The 19,785-nt window shown below is 49.1% G+C and overlaps 2 protein-coding genes across 6 annotated transcripts in view; one reads left to right on the top strand and one right to left on the bottom strand.

Moving 5' to 3' along the window:
• LOC105981480 (putative testis-specific Y-encoded-like protein 3) overlaps nt 1-2,560 on the top strand; it is a 3,517-nt gene extending 957 nt beyond the window's left edge. The window contains exon 4 of the mRNA XM_013010671.1: nt 4-2,560. Within this exon, the coding sequence (XP_012866125.1) occupies nt 4-809 (806 nt within the window). The 3' untranslated portion in view covers nt 810-2,560. The remainder of the gene's footprint in view (nt 1-3) is intronic.
• Nucleotides 2,561-11,637: 9,077 nt separating this feature from the next.
• Tm9sf4 (transmembrane 9 superfamily protein member 4) overlaps nt 11,638-19,785 on the bottom strand; it is a 58,141-nt gene continuing 49,993 nt past the window's right edge. For all 5 annotated transcript variants that reach the window (XM_013010971.1, XM_013010970.1, XM_013010975.1 and 2 more), the window contains 6 exons: nt 19,368-19,451; nt 16,876-17,051; nt 16,362-16,425; nt 15,362-15,481; nt 14,696-14,785; nt 11,638-11,893 (listed from right to left, as the gene is read on the bottom strand). In XM_013010971.1, coding sequence (XP_012866425.1) covers nt 11,744-11,893; nt 14,696-14,785; nt 15,362-15,481; nt 16,362-16,425; nt 16,876-17,051; nt 19,368-19,451 — 684 coding nt within the window. In that variant the 3' untranslated portion in view covers nt 11,638-11,743. The remainder of the gene's footprint in view (nt 11,894-14,695; nt 14,786-15,361; nt 15,482-16,361; nt 16,426-16,875; nt 17,052-19,367; nt 19,452-19,785) is intronic.

Raw genomic sequence — 19,785 nt, 5'->3', positions numbered from 1 at the left:
CAGAGGGGTTCGGGGCCCCTGCGGGAGCCGGCGACAAAGCCGGGGAGGCCACGGGCGAAGAAGGCGCCATCGGTACGGAGGCGGAGGCGGATAAGCAGCAGGTGGAGGAGGAGAAGCCGGAGGTGGGCGCGGAGGCCCGGGGGGTCCTGGGGCCCCTAGACCTGGGCGGTCTTATTGTGGACCCGCTGGAGGCCATCCAGTGGGAGCTGGAGGCCGCGAGCGCCCAGGCCGACAGGGCCTACCTCCGGCTGGAGCGCAGGTTCGGCAGGATGCGCAGGTTGCACCTGGCCAGGAGGAGCTTCATCATCCAGAACATCCCTGGCTTCTGGGTCACCGCCTTCCTGAACCACCCGCAGCTGGCAGCCCTGATCAGCCCCCGGGATGAAGACATACTCTGCTATCTGATGAATCTGGAGGTGAGAGAACTCAGACATGCCAGGTCAGGTTGCAAGTTCAAGTTCCGCTTTTGGAGCAATCCGTACTTCCGAAACAAGGTGATTGTGAAAGAGTACGAGTGTAGATCCTCGGGTCGAGTGGTGTCCATTGCAACTCCCATCCGTTGGCACCGGGGCCAGGAGCCACCCGCCCTGATCCACAGAAACCGGGACACGGTGCGAAGCTTCTTCAGCTGGTTTTCACAGCACAGCCTCCCAGAGGCTGACAGGGTTGCCCAAATCATTAAAGATGACCTGTGGCCCAACCCTCTGCAGTACTACTTGCTGGGGGATAGGTCTCATAGAGCCAGGCGAGGCCTCGCAAGGTGGCCCACTGAGGCCCCTTCTAGGCCCTACGGATTCCAGTCTGGCTAAGTCCTGCCCTGGCCCGCAATACCTACATGACACCTGTCTCTTATAGACCTTCTGTTTGCCTTCTCTGGATGTTGGGTGGACCCAGCCCCAAGACTGGTTTTCATGGCCAATCTCTACAGTTCCCATGTGACTTACTTGCTGGTCTGCATCAATATTGTGTGACTATCATATGCCTCTGCGTTCACCACAGGCCTCCCCGCCACCCCCCCCCTCCCCGGCTCTGGACCACTACCATCTTCATGGCCTGAAACTACCTGAGGGCCTCCCGACCACTTTTTTTTTCTTTTTCTTTTCTCATGAGCACCTATGAGGTGTCACAAGACCAACCATTGCATCTTTGAAGGCTCAAGCTTTAAGGTCTTGTCACCCAAGATGAAGTGGGCACACTTGGAAAGGAGAGAACCACCCGACTTGGACATTCCATGGCCTCAGGCCAGACTCCCATCAAATGGACTAGTGGGCACCTGGCAGCATGGGCAGCCAGATGACCGGGCAGGGTGAGGCCTAGGGTGAGTGCCCAGCGAAGGATCCTTTGCATTTAACACTGCTCTTCTTGCCCCATGTTGCCCCCTCACCACTGCCTGAGCTGTGCTCCATTGTGCTTGGCCATCACCTTTCTGAGGAGCTTTGCTCAGGCTACCCTCATCCCTCGTGCCTGCTCCCATGCTCAAGAGCTGCCTAGGGATGCAGGCAGGGGCCTCCTGCCCTATTACCTGGAAATAGTGCCATCATCTGATCCAGGGGGACAGGGATGGGATCTCTTCCAGGAGCCCCATTATTGAGCCTACACAAAAGCTGGGTCCTTTGCCAGCTCCCCCTGTGCCCACCTATGTTTAGGCTACCAGGTTGAGGTGGCTATGGGGCCACACTATTTTTTAAAATGACAACTCAGAAACAAAGTAACTGAACAAGCAAAGCTTTTGCCAACAGCAAAGGAGACAAACTTTCTTGAACTCAGCTGTCTCTAGAGGGGGAGAGCTTGTCCTGTTAACTGCTTGTGCTCTTCACTCCTTTGTCCTATCCCTTCTTCAAAACGGGGCAGTCAGTGCTGGGCAAGCTATACAGAGAGCAGGAAGTCCCCAGGGGCAGGGAGAGTTAATCATTGTACACTGTATTCTTTTAGAGGCACTTCACCCCTGATTCTCTTCCTCCAGGTCCCTTTCTGTGTTGTCGTCCCTCCTTCCCCTGCCCATGGGTTCCTCTATGTTTAAGAGCTGAGCTGCCCTAGCAGGCTTGTCCTCTCCATTTTACACAAGGCCTTGTCTTCTGGGACATGGGGACATAATGGTGGGGAGCAGAAAACGTAAGTCAGAGCAGCTGCAAAGGAAGGAGTGGCTGACAGCTCTGGGTGGAGGAGAGAGCCCTTGAGTCTTGTGAGCTTTTTTCTTTCACCAATATTTTGTAAATTAGAAGACTAATAGAACACTAAAGCTTCACAGGTTTTCTCACCTGGGCCAGGTATCACTGGTGTGGTTAGAAAGCTAATGTTTTAGGCTCTTTATTTTGCTACTTTTGTCTAAGTCCTCTGTACATTTCCTTCGCTGTTTGAGCCCCCTGGGAAATGGAGCTGTACATGCCTGCTTGCTGTTAGTTGAGAACATTTGTAACTTCTGCCAATGTAACTGTTCTATGCCACTTGGAAACTTCCATGTCTGTACACTGTAAATCAGTTGTGGCCTGATGCTATATAACCCTGCCTTACAAGGAGAATTGGAATACAGTGCATCTATAGAATAACTTCCAGGAGGAAATCTGTGACTGATCTCTGGCTGCATCTGTGACTGATGGTCTGAGTGGTTCTGTGCCCCGGTGACCATGTTGCTAATGACATTGCTGCAAAATGATATAGCTGCCTCTAAACAGAAATATTCCCCGTGGGGTTTTGTCCAATTTGGCGCTTTTGTGTTCTATATGCATGATGGAAAATAAAACCTTTTGGTCTAGGGAAAAATAACTTAGGTCATGTTACTCCCCCTTCTAAAACCCTCTACGGGCAAAGCCCCCAATTCCTTTTATCAGCTGGGGAGCTGACTTGTCTGGTCCTTGCTGGCCTCTCTGCTCTCCACAGTGGCTTCTGCTACTCCCGAAATACATCAAGCATGTTCCAGTCTCAGGTTTTGCTTTTCCCTCTCTCAGGAATTTTCCTACTGCAAGAGGAGGGAAGAGAAATCTGAAGTTCCTACAATTTATTCAAGCCTCAAACACCATTTTCCCACAGGCTTCCCGGCCCAGCCTCCAAGTTTCCCCTTGTCTCTTGTAACTGAGGATGAGCTTTTCTCGTCCTCTTTCTTCCCGGTCTCTTGAGAGTCAGGAGACCAGCGACCCATCTGTCTGCTGCCTTTTCCCATATGGTTTAGTAACACTCCCAAAATCATCAGTGTGAGTGAATGACCTTATCAAGTGTGCTAGAACTCTGTGTGAGCTCTGACAAGATAAAGAATGACGCCAAGTTCCTTCCCAAAGGATTTCAGTTGGGTGGAACAGAGTAGAGTGAAATACTGGGCTCACAAATGTAATCCTAGCTGCTCAGGAGTCTGAGATCTGATATTCTGGGTTCAAAGCCAGCCCTGGCAGGAAAGTTAATGAGATTCTTATTTCCTATTAACTACCAAAAAGCCGGAAGTAGTGGTAGAGTATCAGCCTTGAACAGAAAAAGCGAAGGGACAGTGCCCAGTCTGAGTTCAAACCCTAGTACCAGGACAAAAAAAAGGGTGTGCTGAGGGATGACTACAGTAGATTGTCTAGCCAGTCTTCACCTCTGTGGTAAAGAAGGCTACTTCTGGCAATTATACCAGGACAAGAGGGCCAACTGACACATACCAGTTACATCAAGGAGTTAGAACGCAGTTAAGTCCAGTATGGCCAACAGTTTATCCCAAGCTGTGGTGGTGTGAGGTCAGATAGTAGACATCTCTCAAGTCAGGACACTGGACCTGGCCTTTGAAAAAATGGCACAAGTTTAAAAAGCCAGTTCCAGCCGGGCGCTGGTGGCTCACGCCTGTAATCCTAGCTACTCAGGAGGCTGAGATCTGAGGATCACGGTTCAAAGCCAACCCGGGCAAGAGAGACTGTGAGACTCCTATCTCCAATAAATCACCAGAAAACCGGAAGTGGCACTGTAGCTCAAGTGGTAGAGCGCTCGCCTTGAGCTGAAAAGCTGAGGGACAGTGCCCAAGCCCAGAGTTCAAGCCCCACGACCGACAAAAAATAAAAATAAAAAAATAAAAAGCCAGTTCCTGCTTGGGAGTGGGGAGCCCTGAGGTAGAGAGCTTAGCTAACTTGAGAGAGGCCTGGATTCATCTCCAGCACTGCGGATCAACAATTAGAGGGTCTAGAAGAGGAATTCCTGGCAGAGCAAGCAGCATGAGCTCAGGAATAGGGCATCAAGATATACTACGTTTGGGGTATAGGATGATGTGTGGTTGCCTGGAAGAGGCAATGATGGATGAGGAGGTGGGGGAGGCCACTCCTGAAAGCAGGAACTCAAGATGCCAGGCCAAGGATTTATCCTGTGGAAACCAGTAGGAGTGTCAGCTATGGGTCAAAATGAGGCTGGAGGCAAGGGGAAGAGAGGGCTAACTAAGATCTTCAGTTTGGACTTAGCCATCCTTCCAAGATACAGCTTTTCTGGGAAGACTTCCATGATTGTCCTAGCCTGCAACAGTCTGCCACCTCCCAAGTATAGACTAAAACCAAGATAGTGGACCTGGCTGGATTCTACCCTCTGGGCCAAACACCTGTCCTTGATGCTCCCTGGAGAAGTCAAGGAGAGCTGGAAGCATGCTGGAAGCTGGTGACCCCGGATCTACCTGACCTGTGCTTGTGGTTATCAAATTGCTCTTTGGTTCCTCCTGTCCAGATTTGGGTCCTGCAGCATCCTGTATGTCCTTAGCTCCTAGACAATGGTCCTAATTTAATGGAGGTACTTACCTGCTCCTGCTGCTATATGGCTAGTGCTGAACTTAGCACTGTGGCAAACACATGCTCCTCTGCCCAATGGGGTGTATCATCTTCAGAACCCATTCTTTTTTTTTTTTTTGGTTGTGGGCTTGAACTCTGGGCTTGTGTGCTGTCCCTGCACTCTTCAGCGCTCTACCACTTGAGCCACAGCACCACTTCCAGTTTCCTAGTGGTTTATTGGAGATAAGAGTCTCATGGACTTTCCTACCTGGGCTGGCTTTGAACCATGATCCTCAGATCTTAGCCCCTGAGTAGCTAGGATTACAGGCGTGAGCCACTAGCGCCCGGCCAGAACCCATTCTTTCTTGTTCACTAGTTTGTGCCCCATCACTCACTCGCTTATCTAATACACAGCACTTCATCTCCAGGAGATCATCTTTGGGGTTCTTGACCTCAAATCAAAGGCACAAGCATGCTAAAAAGTGAAATGGCCACCAGCAGTAATAGAGCATCTATTCTGTGTGGTGTCACGAGTAGACATGGCAGTCAGAGTGATTTTTTTTTTTGGGGGTCTGGTCGTGGGGCCTGAACTCTGGGCCTGGGCACTGTCCCTCAGCTCTTCAGCCCAAGGCTAGCACTCTACCATTTAATTTGAGCCACAGCGTCGCTTCCGGCTTTTTTCTTATGTGGTGCTGAGGAATCAAACCCAGGGCCTCAGGCATGCAAGGCAAGCACTCTACCACTGAGCTACCTTCCCAGCCCGTCAGAGTGATTTTCTAACCCAGGGTCACTGCTCCAAACTCTGAAGGCTCTAGTTCTTGTCAGTTGCTGGTGGCTTATGCTTCTATAATCCTAGCTACTGAGGAGACAGATCTGAGACAGATCTGTCAGCTCAGGCAGGAGAGTCCATGAGATTCATCTCCAGTTAATCACCAAAAAGCCGAAAGTGGAGGTGTGGCTCAAGTGGTAGAATGCCAGTCTTAGCTAGAAAGCTCAGGGACAGCATCCAGGCCCTGAGCTCAAGCCACAGTACAGGCACAAAACAAAAACTAAAAAACCACAACCAGCTCTGAAGGGCTTACAAGACTTTTGTAAGCTCCTTCTAGGGCTCCAAACCTGGCTCAAGATCTTCTTGGAGCTGGGCACCAGTGGCTCATGCCTGTAATCCTACTCAGGAGGCTGAGATCTGAGGATCACAGTTCAAAGCCAGCCTGAGCAGGAAAGTTCATGAGACTTTTTTGTTTTGTTGGTCATGGGGCTTGAACTCTAGGCCTGAGCACTGTTCCTGAGCTCTTCAGCTCAAGGCCAGTGCTCTACCACTTGAGCCACAATGCTACTTCCACTTCTGGTTTTCTGGTGGTTAATCAGAAATAAGAGTCTCACTGACTTCCTGCCTGGGCTGACTTTGTACTGTGATCCTCAGATCTAAGCCTCCTGAGTAGCTAGAATTATAGGCATGAGCCACAGGCACCTGGCTCATTCATGTGACTCTTATTTCCAACAAACTACTCAGAAAAAGCCAGAAGTAGCACTGTGGCTCAAGTGGTAGCGCTCTAGCCTTGAACAAAAGAAGGTCAAGGACAGTGCCCAGGCCCAGGTCCAGCAAAAATAAATAAATAACTTTGGACATTATTTTTCGGTCTGAGAAAAATCTATCTCAAGGGGTTGGAAGTATGGCTCAGTTGGTAGAGCACTAGCCAATGAGCAAAAGCAGCAGGTATTGAGTTTAAAAGAAAATCCATTTCCAAACGGTAGCAATTACTTGTAATCTCCAATTGCCTTGATTATAGATAGCTCAGAGGACTTTGACATTTTTCCCTAAGGACTTCAAGGAAGTCCCTGGCTTCTGCTTCCCATGCTCAAGAAGGCGAACCAAAGCCAGGGACTGTGAGGCACCAACCACAGCTGACTCAGGCTCTTGGGCAGCCAGCTGTGGTGGAACAGGCACCAGCCTGAAGTCTGCTAGGCTTATGGGTGGCTGCTGCCTACTACTCACCACAATTCCACATCTCTTCATGGCCCTCAGCCCATTCTTCGTCCAAAGGAGAAACTGAAACTTCATTAGGAGGAAAATTCCCTTCAGAGGGCTCACCCCTCACCCCCCCCCATGTCACTCAAACTCTCTAAGCAAATAATCAGCTCAAGAATGAGCACTGCTCTCGATTTACAACAAAACAAACATGAAAAAAAACCTGCAAGCACAAATCCACAGAACCAAACTGTTTCCAAGTAACTTAATTCCCCAAACAATGCTCAAATGGATCCACAGGATTATTAATATACCCCAGATCCAATGAGGTAAAAATCTACAATCTCTGGCATCCAATGAAACATCAAGCCCATACAGGGGCAAACAAGCCACACAGGAAAGCAAGCAGCCACAACTGGCCAACCTAAACAGGTATAAAAGAGAAGTATGCAGTACCCAGGCTTTGAACTCAGGACCTCATGTTCTCAACTTCATCGCTGGCATTCAGTTGAGCTATGCTTCTAGTTCAGTGTTTGATTGGTTAATTAAGAGTAGTCTCACACTTTAATGTAGGGCATTAAAATGTGATCTTTAAGGCTCAGCTTCCTGAGTAGCTAGGATTACAGGTGTGAGCTATTGGCACCTGGCCAAATCATTCTTTTATTCTCTATGTTCAAAATGTTAGCTCATATATGGTCTTTTGACATGATCCAGACTTTTTACAAAGGTACAACACCCATTCAATGGGGATATCTCAGTCTTTGTAATGAGTGGTGGGGAGAACTGTGCATCCGTCCATATGCAGAAGGAATCTGGGGTCCGTACTGCTTCCACAATGCCCACGTTGCTCTCTGTTCCCACTGGGGTTCAGGGAAAGCGGGAAAGGAGATCTTTGCATCTTGACTGTAACAAAGCAGACTGCCTGCAAACCCACTAGTGGTAAAAATGTCTAGAAAGCAACTGGCTGCAAAAGTCCTGGTCCTGGGGCACTTTGTGAAATTAAACCTCATTATAAGTTCATTGGCCTTCTCATTTGCAAACTCCTTTTCAGTATTTGATTCAAGAAGTGGCTAGGACTTGCCAACAGAGCTGAGCTTCAGCTTTTAGTAGCTTTTTGGAGGTAAGCAATATCTATCTAGTTGGCCTTTTGGAAGACACCAAACTCTGTACTATCTATGCCAGACACATAATAACTATGTCAAAAGAGATTCAACTAGGGGCTGGGAAGGTGGCTCAGTGGTAGAGCGCTTGCCTTGCATGCATGAGGCCCTGGGTTCGATTCCCCAGCCCCACATAAGCAAAAAGAAAAAAAGCCGGAAGTGGTGCTGTGGCTCAAGTGGTAGAGTGGTAGCCTTGAGCTGAAAAGCTGAGGGACAATGCCCATGCCCAGAGTTCAGGCCCCACAACTGGACCCAAAACAAAACAAAAGAAAAGAGATTCAACTAGCTGACTGCTAGTGTTTCATGCCTGTAATCCTAGCTACTCAGAAGGCTGAGATCTGAGGACCACAGTTCAAAGCTAGCCTGGGCAGAAAGTCTGAGATTCTTTTTTGTGTCCATCATGGGGCTTGAACTCTAGGCCTGAGTGCTGTGCCCCAGCTCTTCAGCTCAAGGCTAGTGCTCTACCACTTGAGCCATAGTGCCACTTCTGGCTTTTTTTGCTTATGTGGTGCTGAGGAATTGAACCCAAGGCCTCATGCATGCAAGGCAAGCGCTCTACCACTGAGCCACCTTCCCAGCCCCACTTCCAGTTTTCTAGTGGTAATTGGAGATCAGAGTTTCACAGACTTTCCTGCTCAGGCTGGCTTTGAATAGTGATCCTCAGATCTCAGCCTCCTGAGTAGCTAGGAGTACAGGCCTGAGCCACCAGTGCCTGGCTGTGATATTCATATTTCCAATTAACCACCACAAAACTGAAGTGATGTTGGGGTTCAAAGTGGTAGAGCACTAGCCTTGTGCAAAAAAGAAAAGAAAAAGAGCTCAGGGACAATGCCCATTAGGCCTTGAGTTTAAACCCCACAACTGACAAAAAAAAAACAAAAAACAAAAAAACAACAGACACTCAACTAGAGTCGGGTGCTAATGGCTCATGCTTGTAATCTGAGCTACTCAGGAGGCTGAGATCTGAGGATCACAGTTCAAAGCCAGCCTGGGCAGGGAAAGTCTGTGAGGCAATTATCTCCAATTAAACACTGGAAAGTTGGAAGTAGAATGGTGGCTCAAGTGGTGGAGTGCAGTCTTGAGCATAAAAGTTCAGTGACAGCACCCAGGCCCTGAGTTCATGCCCCATGACTAGCACAAAAAAAGAAAAAAGAGGAAATAAAAAAGTCTCGGGCTGGGAAGGTGGCTCAGTGGTAGAGTGCTTGCCTTGTATGCATGAGGCCCTGGGTTCGATTCCTCAGTACCACCTAAGCAGAAAAAGCCAGAAGTGGTGCTGTAGCTCAAGTGGTAGAGTGCTAGCCTTGAACAAAAGAAGTTCAGGGACAATGCCCAGGCCAACTTCAAGCCCCAGGACTGCCCCTCCAACCCCCACCAAAAAAACAAAAAATAAAAATAAAAGCATTAAAGAAAGCTTTGTGCCCAGTGCCGGTGGCTCACGCCTGTAATCCTAGCTTCTCAGGAGGCTGAGATCTGAGGATCATGGTTCAAAGCCAGCCGGGGCAGGAAAGTCCATGAGACTTTTATCTCCAATAAACCACTAGAAAGCCAGAAGTGGTGCTGTAGCTCAAGTGGTAGAGCACTCACCTTGAGATGAAGATGAAGAGCACAGGGACAGCACCCAAGCCCAGAGTTCAACCCCCATGACTGACAAAAAAAAAGGGGGGGCTGGGAAGGTGGCTCAGTGGTAGAGTGCCTGCCTTACACGCATGAGGCCCTGGGTTTGATTCCTCAGCACCACTTAAACAGAAAAAGCTGGAAGTGGCACTGTGGCTTAAGTGGTAGAGTGCTGGCCTTGAGCTGAAGAGCTGAGGGACAGCGTCCAGGCCGAATTCAGGCCCCAAAACCAAAAAAAAAAAAAAAAGGCGGTTTTTTTTTTTTTGGTTGGTTGTGGGGCTTGAACTTTGAGCCACAGCACCACTTCTGGAGATAAAGAGTCTCAGGGAGACTTTCCTGCCCAGGATGACCTCGAACTGAGATCCTCAGATCTCAGCCTTCTGAGCAGCTAGGATTATAAGATGTGAGCCACTGGCACCCCACAGGGGATGGAGCTTTGAAAGCGACCATTCCACCCAAGCTAACTGGGGGATGCTGTCGTACCTCGCCCTTACACATGACTTGAGACACAACAACAGGACAATGGTATTTTTATTTACAATTAGACCAAAAAAAGGCATACAGGCATTTTTCTTTAATTAAAAATAATGATGATTTAAAAAGTCAAAAAAATCGACAATGGTTGAACCCTTGGAAGAGTCCCATTTCCCCACTCCCTCCCAAAAGAATCTCTTAGGGAAAATATTCAAAATTTGAATGAACAAAAGACTCCTGATCATTCTCTACTGTTTGGGTCCCCTTCTCTCCAACCTGATTCATGGTGGGTGCTGCCTGGTGCTGAGGAGTCACTGTGAGGGGAGACTGAGTTCACTGGTTCGACTCTCGGCACTGGAGCTGGCCAGGCCCCCAGGAGACCGGGGCAGCGAGGGCTGGGTGCGTTTTAAGTATCACCAGCATCCTGAGTTATCTCACAGTGGGGTCCCAAAGGACTCAAACCCCAATCTCACAATAGATTTGGTCTCTTGCAATGTAAGAGTAAATGTCTGTGACTTGCGCGGGGTGGGCAGGGGTGGGAAGAGCTGGGGGCTTGTAGAGGCACCAGGCCGGCTACGTGACCACCTCTTTCCAGCCTGGAGACCCTGGGGAAGGAACAATCAAACTTACCTTCATCTTCCTCTCACAGCAGTTTTCTGGGTAGCCTCAAAAGAATTAGGGTGGGAGGTGGTGGGGTTGGGTCTGGCTAGAAGAACTGAGAAATGCTGAGTCCGGGGGATGTCAGGGAAGAGTGTGTCCTTCCCAGACACCTAAAGGAGGGGATCTGAGGACCTGAGGCCTCTTCCTTCTGCCCTGGAAGTGGGGCAGGAGGAGGTCTGCCACCAGCACACTTTGACAGAGTGGCACCCCCAAGTAAAGAATGGGGGGGGGAAGGAAGTAATCCTGAAGGGCAAGTACTCTAGCAGCCTCAGCCACCCCTTCCCTGACAGACGTGTGGACCCTTGGCTCTGCAGATACTTGGCCCCAGGTCCAGGGTTTCTTGGCACAAGAACAGTTCATTGCAGGACTCTTCTCTTCCTCTTCACTGGTTAACAGACTCCAGCTGCTCTGCTCAGGGAGCGTCCTGCTGTCCTAAAGAACCTCAGCCAGCACTTCCCAAGACCTCCTTGTAGCAACCAAGGCCTCAGCTTGCTCCTGGTGAGAGGATGAGTGGAGGCACAGCCGGGGGAGAGGGAGGGAGAGGGTCTGCCAGAGGCTGGTTGGCACCGAGGGCGATGTCCAGGTTAGGCCTGTGCTGTGTCTCGGCATTGGCGGTGAGGCTGGGCAGCGAAAGGCTCAGAACCCTTACTTCTGGCCCCCGTGTTTCCTTTTCCAGTTAGTGGTAGGATGGCCAACAGCCCTGAGGAACTGGGGTAGAGACAGTGACCAAAAACCAATATCTTGGTGGATTTATCCATCCTGGATCCATTTGCTTTAAAAAAACAGTAACAGCAACAAAAATGAACGAAGGAAATAAAACCCCCAACCAAAAATAAACCTGAATAAACAGGTCAGAGAGCTCTTAGTGGAGGGAATTTTTTTAGCACTGAAGAAAAAAAAAGGGAAAAGACTCCCACAAAACAAAACAAAAACAAAATAAAAACTCATCCCTCACAGAATTGGAATAAGATAAAGAAAAATGTAAGATTTATCTAAAGGCCTCCCCACCCCCACGCAGCCCCAGGATCCAGGAACACCGTGCCAGGAGTTGCATTCCAAATGAGCAGGAGTTATTTTATTTCGTGTGCCTGCAGTTCCCCCACGCAGGGTGGCTTCCTGTCCGAGGACATTGCGGGCCTGGCCATAGTCCACCCCAGTCAGTCAATCTTCACAGCAGCATAAATCTTGCGGACAAACATGTAGGCTGCATAGAAGCCAATGGTGCCCGTGAGCAGCCAGAAGGACAAGACCATGAGGGCTGTGTAGCCAAAGTAGAGGAGAGATGGGATGAACTCGACGATGTCCAGCTGGGGCAAGGACAGAGAGAATGGAGGAGTGCTTTAGTGACAGGCAGCCACAGCTCACTGGGGGTCCTTACTGTCACCCTCATCTTGTGCTGAAATGGCCACCTGGCCAGGGATGGGGCCAGGTGAACCCTCATTTGCACCAGGGGCCAGGTAAGAACACCACAGGCAAGAATGGTCACGGCTGTGCCACTGCCTGGTCCTTCACAGTCCCCATAGTAACAACTCTGGATGGCTGGGACAGCAGCCAGGGAGTGGGGAGGGATGTTCTAGGAGAGGTGTCTAGCATTTCCTTTTTTCTTTTCTTTGGGTCCGGTCATGGGGCCTGAACTCTGGGCCTGGGTGCTGTCCCTCAGCTTTTCAGCTCAAGGCTAGCGTTCTACCACTTGAGCCACAGCGCCACTGCCAGCTTTTTTCTTTTTGCTTATGTGGTGCTGAGGATTCGAACCCAGGGCCTCATGCATGCAAGGCAAGCGCTCTACCACTGAGCCACCTTCCCAGCCCTAGCATTTCCATCTTAAGGACAAAGAGTCTTTACCAGTTTGCCTCAACCTTCACTCCTCACCTCAAGCAAGCTGGTCACCTATGTAAACATTTCACAATGACCTTCCCTTCCCCGTCTTCTTCTGTTTTCCTCCCTTCTCTCCTCTCCCTTCCCCTCCCTCTCTAGTCATTCCCTCCACCCCCAACCCATTCCAGCCTAAGGCTTGATCTTTTTTTGCTGAAGGCTAGAGCTCTACCACTTGAGCCAGAGCTCCACTTTTGGCTTTTTTGGTGCTTAATCAGAGATAGGAGTTTCATGAACTTTCCTACTCAGGCTGGCTATGAACTGCAATTCTCAGATCTCAGCCTCCTGAGTAGCTAGGATTACAGGCATGAGCCACTGGCACCCAGATTCACGGTAATTTTCATCTTGGAGTATATCAGCATCCTCTGTGACTGGGGTAGAGTTTGAAGGTCTGGGAAGAGGTATTAGGGAATCTGTGTGATGGTACTGTTAGCAGAGAATGAAATCTGGAACTGTGGTATCAAAATACACCCAGGGTGCCAGGTTTGAGTGACATCTAGGGCTCATGGACAGATGCATGGCTACAAAATGCCAGGAGCCAGCAGAAAATAAGAAGTAAAAAACAAAAACAGACCTTCTAAGCCACCTTGTCAAGCTCCATCTCCTATCTGTCCCAGAAGTATTCTTCCTTTCTTTTTTTTGTCAGTCATGAGCCTGGGTGCTGTTCCTGAGCTTTTTTGCTCAAGGCAAGTGCTCTACTACTTGAGCCACAGTGCCATTTCTGGTTTTCTGCTGGTTAATTGGAGATAAGAGCTTCATAGACTTTCCTGCCAGGACTGGCTTTGAATCGTGATCCTCAGATCTCAGCCTCCTGACTAGCTAGGATTATAGGTATGAGTCACCAGCATCCAGCTCAGAAATGTTTTTATGGCTACAGATAGGGTGAGGGTAACAGGGACCTGGGCAAGGTGGGAGGGATGGGCACTGGTCAAACCAGGAAAGGGATGAGCAAAACGCAGGCTGGAAGGGCCCTAGTTTTATACTGTGGCTGGAAGAATTGGTGCTTTGACCGAGAAGGCAGACTAGGGCAGAAGGAGGAAGGACAGGAGGCTATGAAAAGATCTCTAGCTTTTGTCCAACAGAGTTTCCTGTCTTCCCTTCTCCAAGAGTTCTGAGAAACACTCTTGCTATCTTGTTCAGCTGGGGACGTTGACTGTAGTACAAAACCTAAGCTGTAAGTGGGGATGGGAGGGAAAAAGTGAGAGAGAGAGAGGGAAGAGGTGACACTGTCAAAAAAGAAATGTTATTTATCTGACATGTAACTGTAACCCCTCTGTATACCACCTTTATAAAGCAGGTCAATCAGTGCACAGTATTCTGCTGGGCTGGATAAATCTGAACAATGGGCATATAACCTCAGCAAAGCCAATGTAGTCTTCCCTGGAATAAATATGAAATGGCAGAAGACCTTTTTTTTTTTTTTTTTGGTGCTGGTCATGGGCTTGAACTTAGGATTTGGGCTCTGTGCCTCACCTTTTTTTGTTTACAGTTATAGTGCTCTACCACTTGAGCCACAGCTCTACTTCTGGCTTTTTTGGTAGTTTATTGGAGGTAAGAGTCTCATGGGCTTTCCTGACCAGGCTGGCTTTGAATCACGATCTCAGCTTCCTGAGTAGCTAGGATGACAGGAGTGAGCCATTGGCACTCTGTTAAAAAGACCTTTTACTCTGAGGCTTCTAATGGCCATCTTCCCACCTTGTGGAAAGATCCTAGTTGCAGACTGAAGCCAAAAGAGATATACAGATTAAGGTGTGAGCACAGAGCTCTGATATTTTTCAGATCATGGATCTAATAACATCTGAAGCTAGAGCAGCAATTCACATTCACTGTAGAGATTAGATTTGTCCTGAGAATCCTAGAAATAGTACTATAGTCTGCTAGGTGCTGGTGGTTCACACCTGTAATCATAGCTACTTAGGGTAGAAAAGTCTGTGCGATTCTTATCTCCAAAATACCCAGTAAAGCAAGGTGCTGGTGGCTCACGCCTATAATCCTAGCTACTCCGGAGACTGTAATAGGACGATTATGATCAAGTTAGCTTAGGCAGAAAAGTATATGAAACACCTAACTCCCAATTAACCACTAAAAAGCCTAAGTGGAGCTGTGGCTTAAGTGGTAGAGCACCAGCCTTAAGTGAAAAAGCTAAAGGACCCGGAGATACTGGTTCCCCCCCCCCCAGCATCCTTGTTGCCAAGCCACCTGAGGGGACTACGGAGATCCCCTAAAGAGAGTGGTACCTTGTTAACAAAGTAAAAGATGGCATAGACCAGGACGTAGAATGCCGATCCCCCGGAAACAAGGAAATTCCTCCACCACCAGCGGTAATCCTGAGGAAGAAGGGAAGGAAGAGTGACCTCAAGTCTCCAAGGCCTTTTCCCACCATGTTTCCCAGATCTATGGAATCATAGATGAAAGATAACTTTTATTGTTTATAAATTATACCTGACAAAAAAACACTCATCAGAAAAAAGTAGTAAGAATGTGTTTTCATGAGCCGTGCTTACCATATGTCAGGCACTGTTCTGAGTGCTGCTTATGAATTGGCTCATTTAGTACCTGAAGCAGCCTCCCTGACAGCAGCAGGCACGGAGGCTGCTGGTCTTTCCCACTCTGCAAGAACTAGGCCTAGAAGCAAGGTAGGCCTCCACTCTGTACCTGCCAGTTAAGAGAAACTACTGGAGTGGACTCAATACTGAAGGTCCTACTGTCCTTCACTGAGCTGTGGTGACTGTCCCATACAACCCAAGCGGCGGTAGGTGTCATCAACCAGTGTACAAATGAGACCCAGCAGTTTGGAGAAACACGTGACCCACAGAACCCAGACATGGGCTTTGCATAGCTCTACCAACCTGTTCAGTGCTAAATCCAGCCACTTCAGCCCACCCCTTCCCCCTTCCCCTCACCTCTGCACATAGCTGGAAATACACCATGACGATGCTGATTTGTGAACAGGACACCACCAGGATGATGAAAACGAGGAACAGGAAGCCAAAGAGGTAATAGAACTGATTTTCCCAGATGGCCTGTGAATATACCGACGTGGTCTTCAGCTGGTCTGCCTCAGCTCAACTGTCCCTCCCCTGAGGCAGGAATGGAGATGCCAGCATGGCACTATTGGGTCTGGCACGGGGGCAGGGGAAAAGCCTGATTGCTCTTAGGAACTGCTCTGGGTGATCATGTTCTGGGTAGGTCCTGGCCTAAATCTGCCAGCATGAACAGCGGCCACCACCTCTCAGGAGCAGCGTACCCATGCCAGCCAGGGGTTATGCTATACCGCAGGTGAGCTATGCAAGCTTGGCCTTTTATTTTATTTTGGTGGTCCTGGGGTTCTGACTTGGGACCTTGCACTTGCTAGGCAGGTATTCCTCAGGAAGGGTAGACATTTGTAGAGTGCTGACTTGGAGCATGGCACCACTAGTGCTGGGCATGTGGCTGGGTCAGCTAGACCTACATGAACTGGCATCTCCCTGCTGGCTTTCACATGGGCACTTTCAGACAGAAGCACTCCTGGTCACCATAGCAACATTTACTAAATGCCAAGAGCCTTTGCATTTGCTCTAGCTTGGCATCCTGGGGATGTTTCTGCCTACTTACCTCAAGTTTTGGAGAATGTTGACAGGCAAAGACAGGAAAGGACCCAGAAATGGAAGCAGATGGGACAATGCTATCAATCATGCCTGCAATGATGGCAGTGACTGCCTGCAGTATCAGAGAGCAGCATCCATGTACCAGACAGGTGCACATGACATGCTCCTTTAATTCTGAATGCTGTCCCTTCAGGCAGGACTGCTAACTGACTTTAGGGTGAAGAGCAGGGCTCTTGCACTTTCATAGGCAGTGGGAAGGAGAGGAGGCCTGTGGAGCCACATAGTGGAGGGGGAGGGTAGGCAGCAGTGTACTTACACTAAAGATGAAAAACAGCTCAATGAACATGGCACCGAAGGGCAGGATTCCAGCCATGAGGATGCTGCAGCAGAGAATGAGAGTTAATAGTGCTCAAGTCCTGGCCACAAGGAAGCCAGGTTCCCTCCCAAGACTACACAGGTGGTGATCTCTGTCTTTTCCATGCTGTGCTACTATGACAACCTTGCGAGAGGTTGGCCTTTTTCTCCTCAGTTCATAAGATGAGAACTGAGGTAGAGAGGGTGGGTGGCCTTAACCTGTGTTATCAGGCCCTTTGTCCCTCCCCTTCCCTGTCCTGGTTCATATAACACCACGTCTAGCTGCAGCCTGGCCCATTCATTAGGCCGCCTTGCATAATGTCTACTGGTGTATGTGCTGCTGACCTTTGGGCACTGGCTACTTCACCCTGGAGGAGAGGCCCTCTCCCATGGCCTCCCCAGCAAGTGGCTTAGAGTGCTGGTGTCGCCCACCCCACAGGCCCTCCTTCTGTTCTTGCCTCTGCTAGAAGACTCACCCCACAAATCGGTTCATGTACCACCTCTGTTCAGGGATCTGCCGGGGAATCTGGTTGGTGCGTACGGGGTTGTCATATGGCTGCTTGCGAAAGCCAAAGTAGTAGCCCAAGTAGACGAGGGGCAGGGATATCCCAAACCACATGCATAGCAGAGCCACCATGGTGGGAAATGGCACCTGTAGACACAGCACTGTGAGGCCCCCACCAGGCCGATGCCCAAGATGGGGGTTAGACAGGAGGGAGAGGGACATCCTGGACTCCCAGGAAGGAGAAGCCACAAGCATGGCAGGCCACCTCAGTGGGGAAGGGGCTTCTAACTCCTCTTTGCTCAAGAGCTCCTGGTCAGAATCTGGGCCAAGAACTTCCTGTGAGGAGAGCAGGGAGTGGCTGGGGGACCATCTGTGCTCCCAGTGATGAGGGAATGCCACTTCCCAGGAGCTTGTCATCCAGGGAGGAAGGGGGAGAAAAGGAAAGCAAAGGACTGAGAACCTGAAGGGAACACAAAGGGAAGGAAATGACATGTAATCCACTAAGTGAAGAGAAAAAGGGAAGTACAAGACTGTACAAAGTGATTCCAGTCCCTTCAAAACACCACCACAATACACTTCTAAGTGAGAAAAGCAGGTTATAACACTGTACATTTAAGACTTCACTTCAGTAAGAATATAGTATTTATATGATCTGTGTCGAGAAAGGCCTACACCAAAAAAGTTTAACAGCATTTTTCCTAATGTGTGAGGATTGATTTTTCACGTTCTTTCTCATCTTCTGTTGTGATTATTAAGTTGTTATAAAATTCATGCAAAGCTAGGTACTGATGACTTGTGCCTGTAATCCTAGCTACTCAAGAGGCTCAGATCTGAGGACCACGGTTTGAAGCCAGTCTAGGCAGGAAAGTACATAAGAGGCTCAGATCTGAGGACCACGGTTTGAAGCCAGTCTAGGCAGGAAAGTACATAAGACCCCTATCTCCAATTAACCATCAAAAAGCTGGAAGTGGAGCTTTGGCTCAAGCACTGGAGTATCAGCCTTGAGCATAAAAGCTCAGGGACAGCTCCTAGGCTCTAAATTCGTTATAGGACTGACACACACACACACACACACACACACACACACACACACCACACACACACACACACACACACACACACACACACACACACACACACACACACACACACACACACACACACACACACACACAATGTGTTTATAATTGTTTTAAATTACATAATTCGATTTTATTTATTATTTATTAATTTTGGGTCCAGTCGTGGGGCCTGAACTCTGGGCCTGGGTGCTGTCTCTCAGCTCTTCAGCTCAAAGCTAGCGCTCTACCACTTGAGCCACAGCGCCACTTCCGGCTTTTTTTCTTTTTGTTTATGTGGTGCTCAGGAATCGAACCCAGGGACTCAGGCATGCAAGGCAAGCGCTTTTTATTATTATTATTTTTTTGTTGGTTGTGGGGCTTGAACTCTGGGCCTGGGCACTGTCCCTCAGCTCTTCAGCTCAAGGTCAGTGCTCTACCACTTGACCCATAGCACCACTTCTGGCCTTTTGTTTATGTGGTGCTGAGGAATTGAACCCAGGGCCTCAGGCATATGAGGCAAGAACTCTACCGCTGAGCCACCTTCCTAGCCCATAATTCCATTTTAAATATATCTATTAAACAGTTTGAAAGAACATGTATTAAAGATTTCTATAGTATTTGTCTGGGTGGTTGGACTGTAGGTTATTTTGAATTTCTAAACTCCTTTGTACTTTCCAAAATTTCTATGAGTGTTAGAATGCACAACTGGCAGCTAGGAGGAAAAAGCTGAAGTGAGGAGGAACACAGGTATAAAAGAGGAAGTGAGAGGACGATTAGTTTCTCTTCCTTCAAAGGCTTCCTAAGCCTCCCTGGGACTCAATTTGAACTCACCCAGGGACCCTAGGGATGGGGCAGGTGGTTCTGCATGCTGGGGTGCAAATGCCTGTCCCACCTCTACCACAGCGCTAATTAACTAAGACCCCATTCTCCCCACCCATCCCACTGAGGCAGTTGCTGGCAACAGTGCCTGGGACTGGCAAGTTGCCTACTCTCAGAGCCATGTGCCTCTTCCCATTGTCTGCTTCCACCTACAGTGGAGGGCAGTGAGGGCAGACACTAGGAGCAAAGCCCTGTTATAGGACACTGGCCCAATTTACTTGCACCTAGCAGCTCTCGCCTGATGAGATAGGGGAATTCCCCAGCTGAGCCCTGGCCTATGGAAACCGCCCTTTCAAGAAGTGAACTTTGGCCAGCTGTCCACAGAGAGACCAGGGACAGGCACTGGTGACAATGGGCAATGCTGGGGAAACCCCAGCCAAGCTTCAACCCCCAAGGTTGGGAATAGAACTTTGGGAACTTAGAAAAGGGAAGAAACAGCAGGAAGTGACCTTGGGGAACAGGGCTAGACACCATTGGCCTTCTGTACTGGGGAAGGACTGGAAGGTGGAGGAGGGGCACTTACCGCTCCTGACGAGTGCTTTCCCCAGATGAAGCAATTCAGTATAAAGCAAATGCCAAAAACCACTCCAGGGTACAGGGTCGCCGTCTGGGAGCAAGAGGAGCCAGGTTGGGGAGCTGTACTTTGGGAGTTCCTTGGGACCCAATGGAGCTTCCCCACCACAGGCTTCAACTGGTCCTTTAGAACATAGCTCAATCTCAATTCCTTCTCTCGCCCAGAGGTAGGCCTGCAAAGGCCTCTCAGATCCCTGGAGCTGCTGCTTCCTGCTTTCAAAACACCGTAATTATAGAAAAGTTCTACTTAAGGTTTTTGGCATTTAGCAGAACCACACTATGATGTGGGATAGCTGGGGTGTACTAAATACGTTTTGAACTCTGGATAGATACTATCAACTCAGGTTGGGGTCATTTGCTTTTCTCCA

The sequence above is a fragment of the Dipodomys ordii genome, unplaced genomic scaffold (genome assembly GCF_000151885.1).
Source record: "Dipodomys ordii isolate 6190 unplaced genomic scaffold, Dord_2.0 Scaffold13, whole genome shotgun sequence".
NCBI lineage: Eukaryota > Metazoa > Chordata > Mammalia > Rodentia > Heteromyidae > Dipodomys > Dipodomys ordii.
This window is presented reverse-complemented; position numbering and strand designations above follow the sequence as displayed.